The 12,601-nt window shown below is 48.4% G+C and overlaps 2 protein-coding genes across 4 annotated transcripts; one reads left to right on the top strand and one right to left on the bottom strand.

The window, feature by feature from the left end:
* Window positions 1-3,978: 3,978 nt before the first annotated feature.
* On the top strand, window positions 3,979-8,889 carry Nr1i3 (nuclear receptor subfamily 1 group I member 3). 3 transcript variants are annotated; one of them, XM_048452469.3, is made up of 9 exons: window positions 3,979-4,165; window positions 4,335-4,477; window positions 4,964-5,094; window positions 6,484-6,653; window positions 6,851-6,990; window positions 7,174-7,319; window positions 7,414-7,527; window positions 7,698-7,800; window positions 8,634-8,889. In XM_048452469.3, the coding sequence occupies exons 2-9, from the start codon at window positions 4,341-4,343 to the stop codon at window positions 8,761-8,763; spliced, it is 1,071 nt and encodes a 356-aa protein (XP_048308426.1). In that variant the 5' UTR covers window positions 3,979-4,165; window positions 4,335-4,340; the 3' UTR covers window positions 8,764-8,889. The 3 variants fall into 3 exon arrangements, with proteins under 3 accessions (XP_048308426.1, XP_048308429.1, XP_048308418.1); XM_048452461.3 differs by having other exon boundaries at window positions 3,980-4,165; window positions 7,411-7,527; XM_048452472.3 differs by lacking the exon at window positions 7,414-7,527.
* Tomm40l (translocase of outer mitochondrial membrane 40 like) lies at window positions 7,970-12,601 on the bottom strand. Its single transcript, XM_048452448.3, has 10 exons — window positions 12,446-12,601; window positions 11,974-12,223; window positions 11,625-11,692; window positions 11,241-11,333; window positions 10,857-10,958; window positions 10,605-10,710; window positions 10,305-10,427; window positions 10,117-10,193; window positions 9,804-9,906; window positions 7,970-9,670 (listed from the first exon to the last, which is right to left on the bottom strand). The coding sequence occupies exons 2-10, from the start codon at window positions 12,086-12,088 to the stop codon at window positions 9,531-9,533; spliced, it is 927 nt and encodes a 308-aa protein (XP_048308405.1). The 5' UTR covers window positions 12,089-12,223; window positions 12,446-12,601; the 3' UTR covers window positions 7,970-9,530.

The raw sequence follows: 12,601 nt of genomic DNA, 5'->3' as shown, positions 1-12,601 counted from the left end.
ACCACCTAGGGTTCACTTTTATTTATATCTCAGTCATCTCAAGTAAGAAAGAGGTATCTCTTCTGACTTTATGCCTAAATTCTTAATCTCCTGAAGTCTTTTTTAAACAAATTTCTGGGGCTAGAGAGAAGGCTCAGAGGATAAGAGCACTTAACACTCTTGCAAAAGATTCAGGTTCAGTTCCTAGTACAGAACATTGTAGCTCACAACTGCCTATAACTCTGGTCTCAGAAGATCTGACAATGTTCTCCAATCTCTATGTGTACTTGGTGTACACATTAAAAGAAAAAAGATCAATAAATCTTTTTAAAAAGAAAGAAAGAAGAAAAGAAAGAAAGAAAGAAAGAAAGAAAGAAAGAAAGAAAGAAAGAAAGAAAGAAAGAAAGAGCTGGGAGGTGGTTGCACACACCTTCAATCCCAGGACTTGGGAGGCAGAGGCCGGTTGATCTCTGTAAGTTTAATGCCAACTTGGTCTACAGAGTGAGTAACAGGACAGCTAAGGCTACACACAGAGAAATCCTGTCGTGAAAAGACAAAAGGAAGAAGGAGGAAGTGAAGAAGGAAGGAGGGAAGGAAGGAAGGAAGGAAGGAAGGAAGGAAGGAAGGAAGGAAGGAAGGAAGGAAGCGGGGCGGTTAAGAGCACTGGGCTGGTCTTCCAGAGGACCTGGGTTCAATCCCCAGTACCATATGGCAGGTTATAACAGTCCTGTAACTCCAGTTCCAAAGGATCCGACATCCTCACACCCCTCACACAGACATACATGCAGGCTGTAGTAATGGGCTGCGGGCAGGCCTGCTTTTCATCCTGCCCGGCTCCCGCACAGCTAGCTTAGCCCCAGAAATAATAACACACAAATTGTATTCATTTAAGCACTGCCTGGCCCATTATCTCTAGAGAGTTAGTTACTGACTAACTCTCATATCTTGATATTAACCCATTTTTAATAATCTGTAGCACCACGAGGTAGTGGCTTACCAGAAAAGATTCAGTATGTCTGACCTGGTGGCTGGCTCCATGGCGTCTGGCTCATAGCCCTCTTCCCAGCATTTTGTTCTGTTTACTCCGCCTACCTAATTTTCTGTCCTATCAAGGGGCCAAGGCAGTCTCTTTATTGACCAATGAAAATAACACAATAGACAGATAACCCTCCTCCATCATTTCCCCTTTTTCTGTTTAAACAAAAAAGAAAGGCTTTCATTTTAACATAGTAAAATTACACATAACAAAACAGTTACCAAGCAAGAATTACAGTCACAATATTTATAACTATATCTTTATCATAATAATGGAAAACTATAACTACGACTATCCATTCTTTAACTCCATCAAAGACTCCAGAAGGATATATTACCTAAGTAAACAAGAAGTAAGCAACTTCCAAAACTCTAGAAATGACAGAGACATCTCGCTGCCTAGACAGTCACCCAAAGTTCCTCTGTATCGTTGGGGCACCCATCTTCAGCCTTCAGGCCCATAATATCCAGAGACATTTCCATGAAGCAGGAAATTTCAAAGGCAATTTAGTCACTATCTGCTGTGTCCTGCAGAATGTCTCGCAGACTCTTTCATGAATCAGGAACCCCGAAAGATCATCTCACCTTTAGGCAAGTTTAGCAGTCCTCTCTCTGCGGGTTCTCTGTGTCCAGTTTATATAACAGTCCAGGCAAGAGCAGTTTCTTGCCCAAATGGCTAACCAACTCCATAAGGAGCCTCTTCGATGCCCATCTTCCTCTTGAAGTAGATTGATGCTGCCAGGAGCAGACGTGTCTCATTGTCATGAAAAGTCCTAAGTTATTAAAACATTAAATGCCATGTTCTGTAGTCTTTGAAAGATATGAATGTCTATCTGAAATATATCTATGCACTTCTAGAAAATCAGACTAACATTACTACAAGCTAGTATTATCCATTAACAATCTATATTTTTAATTATACATTGCATTTTTAAATAAACTACACAATCACAATACCTCAATCAAGATCAGAAACATATATACATATAACAAAATTGACCTTAAAATCCATACCAATGAAATTATTCATATCTATATCATATCCCCCTTTAAATGTAAAAGAACATTTATAAACAATATTTGGGAATATGGACGTAGTTATTTTTCTCCAAACTTCTTCCTGCTGTATAGGGGCGCTGTTAATCAGGTCTTTCATGGTAAAACCTGTCTGCCAGGTTCATCTCAGTTGGCAGTTGAGTGAAGTAATTTTTTGAGGGTGTTCACAGCAACCTTTTAGGAGGACGTGGTCTATCATACCATATTGGGATAGAAGCAATCCACAGGGTCTCATCCTCTGTGTAAACAAAAGAAGAACCTCCTTTCCAAAGTATCATATCCTTAGATCCAAATTTAGAAGTCAAGGTATTTTTAACATATCTATCTTGGATTAGTTCAGCAGCATTTATAAACAAAAGTCTTGTAGCAGCTGTTGTTCCTTCCTCAGCATTTAAACAATTTAAAGAGAGCATAATAACATACAGTATCAAGATTCTCTGTTTATTTTCCATCTTTATGTGGCTTTATTTTAACCATTATTTCTTATATTTTTACTTTTACTTTTTGAGATAGGTTTTCTGTATATTTTTGTCCTGGAATAACTCTGTAGATCAGGCTGTCCTTGAACTCACAGAGATCTGTCTGTCTCTGCCTCCCCAGTGCTGGGATTAAAGGCGTGTGCTATCACACCTTGAACTCAGAGATCCTTCTGTCTCTGCCTCCCAGGCATTGGGATTAAAGGTGTGTGCTACCACACCTTGAAGTCACCGAGGTCAATCTACCTCTACCGCCCAAGTGTTGGGATTAAAGGTGTGTACCACCACACCCAACTACTTTCTTTTTTCCTTTTTTACCCTAAGAACTTTAACCTTTAGCATGCATATTTTTAACACATAGTAAAGCATTTAGAGGTTTCCTTTGTCTTTGAATCTCTCTTTACTGTATGTCTTTCTGACTACATGAGTCTTTTTGGAGAGGATTAAAGCCGCGGCTTTGACGGCCCATTCCTTAGCTTTCCAGCCTTGGTGGAGGTACTGGCTGTAGCCATTTTTGTTGCCACAACTCTATGGCGTTTCAAGGTCCCTGACAGCAAGCAAACTGCAACATTCCGCTCACAGACCACACTCAGTCAGACTGCCTGCCTGAAACAGTCAGAGATTGCCCTGGCAGGGCAGCCCAGAAAGCTGGCATTTTAAAACAGTGCAGCTTTTTTTCCTGCTACGGCTGAAAACCGAAAAGCATTCATTTAGTTTTTCACCAACACCGTTTAAGTGTTTCGTGGCAGGACCTCTTAATGAGCTACAAAGTTTTGCAGCTAAAGCTGAGTCAGGAAGCCTCCCTTAGATGAGAGTGCTTGCTTGCTCTAGCAAACAGAGCAGACCTGAGAAATTGCTGCTACCAACAAAACATTCGTTTTTAAGCTTTCTCAAGCTTTCTGTGGATTCAGTTATCCACGTTGGCGCCATCTGTAGTAATGGGCTGCGGGCAGGCCTGCTTTTCATCCTGCCCGGCTCCCGCACAGCTAGCTTAGCCCCAGAAATAATAACACACAAATTGTATTCATTTAAGCACTGCCTGGCCCATTATCTCTAGAGAGTTAGTTACTGACTAACTCTCATATCTTGAGCAGGCAAAACACCATTGCACATAAAATAAATAAAAAAGAAATTTCTTTGAGAACCTGGTATAATTGTGATAGCTATCCCTTGACTATTGGCATACTGCATGTGAAAAACCTTGCCCTCTCTTCCTCTCTCCTCAGTTTATCCAGGGTCCACGTAAAGAGAGGACTGTAGATTTAGCCTCAAGCTCAGCAATAGGGAAAACCTCCATGAGCCTAATAAGGAGCAGATTTACTGATTCGTGAGGGCCCCACCTATCATAACCCCTCCCCATCTGCTACCAACCAACAGCCAGGGCATGCCAGGAGAACCTCCCGCCTCAGGTCTTTGCCCTGGGTCCAAAGTCTGCATCCTACCTACTACATATGGCACAGAGAGTACCTGGATGTCACATGCAAGAGCCCTAGAGACAAGGTACTGAGGACAATCCCAAATTTCTGCAGTTCCTGAGATCAAAAGGAGAGTAGGGTCAGCGTGGAGGCTTGGGGAGAGATTCTGTGGCCTGGATGCGGCATGCTGCCTAAGAGAAACAGGTGGGTAATCTGTGGAAGGCCGGAGACCGAAAACAACATTTTTGCTTTTAGTGTAAACAGTGCTGGTATCGGGTGGAGGGTAGGTAGTCTTGGGAAGGAATCCTGCAGAAGAAGAGGAAGAGAGTCTAGTATGTTTCCGAGCTGACTGTAAACTTCCTCCCACATCCAGGAGATCATGACAGCCACGCTAACACTTGAAACCATGGCCAATGGAGAGGAATATGAGTCGAGGAACTGTGTGGTGTGTGGAGACCGAGCCACGGGCTATCATTTCCATGCCCTGACTTGTGAGGGCTGCAAAGGCTTCTTCAGGTGAATGCTTTCTCCCCATCAGAAACAACCTCCACACTCCTATCGGGCCGCCTTGAAACACTGGCCCATCTCTAAGCTTCTCGGGCTGTAATACTCTCACAGCTAAGCTATACTGTCCTGTGTCTAGCACCCTCAGTCTTGCTGCCCCCAACACTGTATGGAACCGGTGACATAATAAAAAAGCAGGCCAACCGTTTATCCTGGAGGCACAGCCTATTAGTCAAGAGCATTTGTGTAGTACACATGATCTGCCCAGGACCAAGTTACTACTACACAATGAGGGTTCCTGAGTGGCCTCGATTCCCCCGTGAAAATGCTTCAGCTGCTTCTGAGGACCTTTGGACACAACTCAGATTAGCCTGCTGTTAAGCCAGTTAGCCTTTCCATTTCCACACCCTTCCAGCCTCCTCTTAGGCTCAGCTGCCTGGCTCAGCTGCCTGCCTCGCTGCCGCCTCAGATCCTGCAGTGTCTCTCTCTGTCTCGCAGACGAACGGTCAGCAAAAACACTGGTCCCGTCTGTCCATTTTCTGGAAGCTGTGAGGTCAGCAAAGCCCAGAGACGCCACTGTCCAGCCTGCAGGTTGCAGAAGTGTCTAAATGCTGGCATGAGGAAAGACAGTGAGTTGGCCCCCTACCATCCCGGGATGCCATTGAGTGTGCTTCTCTGCCGTTTGGTATACTTAACGGCTCGTGTTCCACATAGCAGGCAGAGAAAGCTTTTTGAAACTTAATTAGATTATGCCATGGTTTCCAAAATGTCCAGTCTCTCTTTTTAAAAGTAATTTTTAAAATTTTTAATGTGTATAAGTGTTTACCTGCATATATGTCTGTGCACCTTGTGTATGCCTGGTGTTCACAGAGGCTCGAAGAGCATGTTGGATCCCCTGGAACTGGAGTTACAGATGCCTATAAATTGCCATGTGAGTGCTGGGAATTGAACCCAGGTCCTCTGCAAGATCAGCCAGCGCTTTTAACCCTGAGCCATTCCTTCAGTCTCTCCCTGCTCCAATCTCCTTTAAGGTACATGACTTCATACATATCCTACTTCAGACTTTGTCTCTTAAGCCCCTTCAACACATTCCAGCCACTCTGGCTCAAGGCTGTCCTTGAGTGTAGCAAGCAGACTCTTCCCCAGGACTTCCCCATTCGCCATTCCCTCTCTCTGAAATGCCCTTCCCCTTCAAAGTCACCTGGCTTGCCTCTTCTCTTCTATCTCTGGAGAACGTGGTACCTGTCTTCTTGTAGGAAGTTCTTAATTATTCATTGCTGCCTTCCCTGTGCCAGGTAGCTATGCTGTGCTCCCAACAGATAATGCAGCAGGCCTCCCACAGCTTCAGCCTGTCAGCTAGACAGCCCAGTCACACTTGGGCATCAAGCCCGTCTGCCTCTCAAACCCCTGCACTTCCACATCGCACTCCTTCCAGCATGGAGCGGGTGGAAAGGACACTGTAGAAGCCAAATGGCACTGCCTTGAGTTCCGCCTGCCTCACTCATTTTATGGCTGTGGAAGTGTTGCTGGAGTCTACGCTTCTGAGAAATACGAAGCCTGCCCTGTCTAGAGTCGCTACAGCCAGTGAAATCTAGCCGTAGAACCTTTGAAAGTACAATGCTATGCAAATCTAAAGTGACATTTTCAATATGAAGACTCTTCAACGTTCCCAAGGAGCCAAACATCTTCTCCCCTTCCCACTTTACTCTCCACACCCCCCCTTCTTTCCCATGGTGCACTGTTTCCTGCTGCTGTGTGTCAGCGATAAATACGAGGTCGGTAGATGTGTGCAGGAACCCCCACACACACCCCTCCCCCCCCACCCCCCCCACCCCCCCCCCCCCCCCCCCCCCGCCGCCACCTAGACACACTAGTTCAGTGAAGTCCACGGAAGCCTCAGAAACCTCCCTTTCTTCCTCAGTCCTTACACGGGGAGACTGAGTAGCCTCGCCTCAAGGAGCGGAGGAAAGGTACCCTCTGCCGCTCTCAACTTCTGTCGTCTTTCTTGCCTGCCACAGTGATCCTGTCAGCAGAAGCCCTGGCATTGCGGCGAGCCAGGCAGGCACAGCGGCGGGCACAGAAAGCATCCCTGCAGCTGAGTCAGGAGCAGAAAGAGCTGGTCCAGACCCTCCTGGGGGCCCACACTCGCCATGTGGTCCCCATGTTTGGCCAGTTAGTGAAGTTCAGGGTGAGAACTTACAGGATTTGTCCTGGGTGCCCGAGGAGGTGGCCTGAGGGAGAGAGCTATTACCGTGTCCTGACGGAGGACAGATCTCCAGAACTCCAGAGTGGGCAGGTTCCTCAGCCAAAAACCCCTCTAAGGCTGGTGAGACCGAAAGGATGGCCAAGGCTGAGGCCTGTCACTCATGCTCTGAACTCTTACAGCCTCCAGCCCACCTGTTCGTCCATCAGCGGCCCTTCCCCACTCTGGTTCCCGTGATGCCTCTGCTCACACACTTTGCAGATATCAATACTTTCATGGTGCAGCAGATTATCAAATTTACCAAGGAACTGCCCCTTTTTCGGTGAGTACCATGTGGTCTTCAGGAAGTAAATGCTTCATAAACTATACCAGGTTCTGATAAAAGTCACATATTCGCTGGCCTTTCCGAGCACTAGGCCTTCAATTTTCAGCACTAGGTATGTCAGTCAGGCCTTTTGATGGGCAGGCCTAAGTCTAAAGCGCCCTTATTTTCTGCCCCACACAGGGCCCTACCCATGGAGGACCAGATCTCCCTGCTCAAGGGAGCGGCTGTGGAGATACTGCACATCTCACTCAACCTTACTTTCTGTCTTCAAACGCAGAATTTCCTCTGTGGGCCTCTGTGCTACAGAATGGAAGATGCAGCCCATGGTAAGACGGTAGGGCGGCATAGGCTGTGCGTCAGTGGGCTATAAAGTATGAAGTGCCACCAGGAGGCTCCTAAGCCTGCTGCCTCTCACAGTAGGGTTCCAGTGGGAATTTTTGGATTTGATCGTCCGCTTCCATGGGACATTAAAACGACTGAAACTCCAGGAGCCCGAGTATGTGCTCATGGCCGCCATGGCCCTCTTCTCTCCTGGTGAGAATCATCCAAAAGCCAAGGAACTAACTCTCGGCCCCTTTAATCTATCCCTGACTATCTTGCTTCCCAGCCCACAGTGTGGATCTATACCATTCTCAGTCCCTGTACCATGCGAGGCTCCCCACCTGTGTCCCTGCCACCTTGACCTTCCCACTTTCCTATCGCAGACAGGCCTGGAGTCACCCAGAGAGAAGAGATTGATCAGCTGCAAGAAGAGATGGCACTGATTTTGAACAACCACATTTTGGAACAGCAGAGACCCCAAAGTCGGTAGGTCGGAGGCTAGGGACTCACAGGCTGCACTGGGGGAGGGAAGGGATTGGAGAAACATTGGGATCAGAATGAATGCATTTACCGTTGTTTCCTTCGGGAATCTAGATCTTCCCTTGGGCCACCCCTATCACACATAGTTCCAGTACCCAAACTTCACATACTGCTGTTCTCACTTTTCCAAGTTTTTTTTTTTTTTTATTCAGTAGAGATGCAAAGTAGTAGCTCATAGCCTGTGTGTGATAGCATTCCTGAGATTGGTGGTAGCCATCACCTCACCTCTCCAACTTCATTCTTCTTTTTGGCCCTCTCCTTTCCCTTGGGTCAATTCCTTGAATTTTTCAGTTCCATTTGAAGTCATGGTCATTCACAGTTTCATGGACAAAGCCTGTCCCTGGTTCAATAGGCCCAGGCTCTGACGTTAACGCCACTTTTGTTCTGCTCATTCCTTGATAAATCAGTTTGCTAAGAGGGGGATGTTTTATACCATAGAACAACACACCTGCCTTCTAGAACTCCATCTAGAAGGTTCCACCTTCTTCAGGTTCTATACAGTTGAAGTTTTGGCCAAGTCTAGTTCTTTACATTTGACCTCTAAGCCCTGGGCTCAGGAAAAACTAGGCACAAAGAAGGAAGACAGTGCTGACAGAGGCCCTCTTGGGGACTTCTGAACATTTTCAAAGTGTAGTGTGTGCCATCCACAGCAGGATTTTCTAATGTTCAGACTTAACTCCCTGGAGGGACAGTTCGGGGGGACTGGGGCCTCAGGACAAGATTCCCAGCTGCCTTATTTCCCTCTTCTTTCCCTGGTAACCCTACTACTCCTTCCAAAGGTTTCTGTATGCAAAGCTGATGGGCCTGCTGGCTGAGCTCCGGAGCATAAACAACGCATACTGGTACGAAATACAGCGCATCCAGGGACTGTCCGCTATGATGCCGCTGCTTTGGGAAATCTTCAGCTGAGGCCCAGGCTTGCCTCCTTCCACAGACCCCCTGGGATACATTGGACTGGCAAGGGGAAATTGCTGGTGCCCAAGATGGGGACCAGCTAAAAGGATCTCAGTGACGGCAATGAAACACTGAACAGTAGCTGTCTCTTCGTGCTGTCATCCATGGGGCATGGACAGGGCAGGGGGCAGAGAGTGGGGAGTTGGGGTGATCATAGGACCAAAGTGGCTCTCTGGAAACATAGAAGATGGGAAAGGAGGAGGTCTCAGGGCTGGGAGGGGACGGTCCTTCAAGGAATGGGTGGGCCCATTCTTTGGTCTTTCTATGGCCAAAGATTTAGCTCTTTAACCCTCCTTTCCCAACCTTGGGAGGCTGAGGGATAGAAAATGGAAGAAATGGTAAAGGAAGTGAATCCCACGCAGATCTTTCTGCTCTGAAGAAGAAGCTAATACCTTAATCAAATAAAAATAATAAAGAAGAAAGTAGGGTGAGGGAAGCCAGATACATCCCTTAATCCTCCTTCAGTCCAGAGCCGTAGAGATATGGAAAATTATAGTGGGGCTGATGGCAGAATTGGGAACCTCAAACCACTGCCTCACGGGAAAGTGGTCGTGTGGCAGCTTCAGTTCCGAGGAGGACACGGTCCTGTCCCCCACTCTGCCCATGGGACCTAGAAGTCATCAGCAAGGTAGGCTCTGGAGAGGGACCTAGTTAGTCTCTGGCCCTAGGGCATCTGACTCAAAGGTTCCAGCTTCTGTGTGGAGATCGCCTCCAGGACCACTTCAGCCCACGGTGATGCTGAAGCCACAGTGGAATCTGTTGCGCCAGTGATTGAGGAAGGCTCCAAGGGCGAGAGTGACGGGCAGGGGGGGCATCTTCTTCTCCAACACAGCACCAACACACCAGTTACTGTCCACCAGGCCTGCCAGGGAAGAGGACACTGGTCAGGCTGTATAGCAGGACTTGGAGTAAGGAGTCAACAGAAGGTAGAGCCTCCTCCCTCCCTGCATAACCCCAAATCCCTCACCAGTTCCAAACGTCACAATAACCCTCACCTCTAAACACCATATTGGCCTGGGGCAGAGTCAGGTGGTAACCAAAGGAGAAGGTTGTATCTTGTAGCCTTGTATTTGCCTCAAACTCCACTCCAACCTGAACCTGAGAAGAAGCAGGGACAAAAATGAGAGGGGGAACTGTCACCATGAATACCAGAAGAGTCCCGACAGGGTAGCAGCAAGCTGGGAACATGTGTGGAAATGTATACCAGAGTGAGGGTAGGAAGAATAATAGGCCCGAAGCTTGGGGGCACCTGAGGGGCAGAGTTTCTCACTGACTCACTAGGATAGCGGATTAGGTCAGTAATCTTACCTGTTCATTTGCCCTGTGGTAATAACTTGCATGGGCCCCACCTGACCCAACATTCAACGTAGCTACCCAGTGTACAGCTGGTGGGAAAAGTACAGAGGGAAAAGACAGTTATTGTAGTAGACACGGGCAAGGAACCCCAAAAATCCGAGAGTCGCTCCCCCTCACCACTGTCTCACTTGGCTCCGTACCTGAGTACTTCCCTGCCAGAGTCAAGATGGCCCCCTCTTCGCCTGGTCGCCGGTGATAAACTAGCTCTCCTCCTAGCACCAGCCGTTGGGTGACGCTCTGCAGGAAGTGAGCGACCATGATCACTGTGGGCGAGTAAGGAGTCAAGAGTCAGGTTTGCGCCCCTACCATCCAGTCACCCTGACTCTGGCCCGCCCTGAAAGTTCCTTTTCTAATCCCCAAATTACACTGAAAATGAAACGGCATGACTGACATTGTTTGCAAATGGACAGGCAAGAAAGAACTCCGTCCTAGTTCCCCACCTGATTCCCCAATCAGGTCAGGGTTTCCCAGGGTCAGAGTGGCTGTGTAGTCATCTCCCCGATACTCGCCATCAAACTGCCACGTCAGGAACTTGGCCTGTTGTGTCTGGGGAGCAGAGTAAGAAGTAAAATACCCTTCCCTCTTTTTATGTTCAATATTGCCTCTGTTCCTCCCGCGAGACCCCCCGAGGCAGGATACCCATGGGAGAGAGAGAGGTGCCTCAGCGGATGGAGGCAGGAACTGTGGGTCACCTGGAAGACAGCCTTAGCTCGCAGCCGCTCTGCCAACAGAAGCAAGACCTGGGCGTTGAGACTGCCACTGCTGTCCATATCCCCCACTACGGTGGGGAACACCTGTTAAGGAGTGTAGATAGTAAGGCTGAGATGGGTAGGTAGTTTTTATTGACCTAAACAGGAACACTAAGGGATTTCCGTAACAACACACAGTGCCCCCTGGTGGGCGTCAACGACAAACGCGGGCATCTTTGCACAGGCGTCTCTACCCTGTCCCATTCAGAAGAGCCGCAGAGAATAAAGTTGCTGAATGATCTTCCTGACAGCACATACATTTCCTCCTCAAGACCTACGCCCACGTGAGGGTCTAGGGAGTTGACGCATTTGTGGTGGAGCCCTCACCTCAGTGGGGCTAAGCTGCCAGTCCCCTGCGTAGGCGGCATGGAGGTGATACCCTGGCAAGCCCAGGGCACTCATGTGCACAGTATGAGCCACCTGAGGAAAAAGGAGACAATGGAGAACACAACATTCTTCTTTAATCCCTTATCCCACCCTTGATCTTTTTCCATTCGGCGGGTGTTTCTAAAAACCTCAACTGTTCCGACATCTGAAGAGGGTCACTGGATTTTAAGCAACAAGTCCCACAGGCAAAGAAAGGAAAAGGGACCCCACATCGTCCCTCACTTGTCACACCTAGCCTGGCTAAGACTGGAATAAGGTGTGAAGAAGAGGACCCAGGGACGGGCAGGGAGGTGACGTGAGGAGGGGCCGGAGAAGTGGGAGCACCTGGAAATGGCTGCTCAGAACCTTGTTGATAACCAGCTTCACGCCCTCCATCTGTGCTGGAAATACATCTGAAAGAAGTGAGGGGGAGGGAAGGAATAAGTACAGATGAGGACCCCTAGCCAAGGAGATAGACCTCTCTTTCAGTCCCACATGAAGCACTGAAGGAAATGACCTCCTTTCAAATCCTGCAACAAAAAATGCTCTGCTTTGGACATCCAATCCCTCTTGACTGTTGGATGCTCCCTCCAGCTGTAATCTCTCTGTTCACATCACGGGGCATCAGCATTCAAGACCCTCCCCTCCTCTGCCCCTTCCACCTAAGACACCCAAACATCCACCACGTCCTCACCTTTGCACAACCTGTGCAGCTCATCGAAGCTCCCGGGATTGGGCAGCGGTTCCTCTCGACGGGGGGTCCGGCGGGGTAAAGTCCCCATCGGTGCCAGGCCCAGAGTGTTCCCCATTTTAGTCCAGAGGACAGGGAGGGGTCGGGGTTAACCAGGGGAAACAATCTATTGCTCCCTCTATCCCCCACGGGCTCCACCCCCCATCATCAGGCTCCCCAGTTTCAGAAACTTCCATAGGGTTCAATGCTAGACCTGCAACAAGAAACAGTAGGGGAAGAGAGCAGCGATGGAAAAATTGAATCCCAGGCACACTCCCGCCCCATCGTTGATCCTTCACCCCCCACCTGTCACCCCTGTCCGCTCTCCCATTATCTATTCTTAACCACCACCACAGGCTTCAGCTAGCTCCCTAGTTTCTCTATTCTTCATTCCCACGTCCCAAGGCTCTGCCCGCAATGGAACCCTAACCCTTACCATCTCAAAGCCTCCTGCTGCCTCTTTCCCCTAGGCACACCCCGGTCATCTTGATGGGGGCAGCCATCTTAAGTAATGGCAGAACTGTAGCTTCAACCTGCATTCTAAGCATGGCCATAAGCGCCATCTTGGAAATGGGCAAAGGAAGCTCTCAAA

Source organism: Myodes glareolus, chromosome 5 (genome assembly GCF_982192425.1).
Source record: "Myodes glareolus chromosome 5, mMyoGla1.1, whole genome shotgun sequence".
NCBI classification, from domain to species: Eukaryota; Metazoa; Chordata; class Mammalia; order Rodentia; family Cricetidae; genus Myodes; species Myodes glareolus.
The sequence above is the reverse complement of the archived record's forward strand: the minus strand, read 5'-3'. Positions and strand labels throughout refer to the sequence as shown.

Coding starts and splice junctions, on each gene's coding strand:
- Nr1i3 (XM_048452461.3), top strand. CDS start 4,341: ATGACAGCCACGCTAACACTTGAAACCATGGCCAATGGAGAGGAATAT. Junction 6,654..6,850: donor GCCAGTTAGTGAAGTTCAGG/GTGAGAACTTAC, acceptor GAACTCTTACAG/CCTCCAGCCCACCTGTTCGT. Junction 6,991..7,173: donor AAGGAACTGCCCCTTTTTCG/GTGAGTACCATG, acceptor TGCCCCACACAG/GGCCCTACCCATGGAGGACC.
- Tomm40l (XM_048452448.3), bottom strand. CDS start 12,088: ATGGGGAACACTCTGGGCCTGGCACCGATGGGGACTTTACCCCGCCGG. Junction 11,693..11,973: donor GCTGCACAGGTTGTGCAAAG/GTGAGGACGTGG, acceptor CACTTCTTTCAG/ATGTATTTCCAGCACAGATG. Junction 10,428..10,604: donor TGACCTGATTGGGGAATCAG/GTGGGGAACTAG, acceptor ACTCGCCCACAG/TGATCATGGTCGCTCACTTC.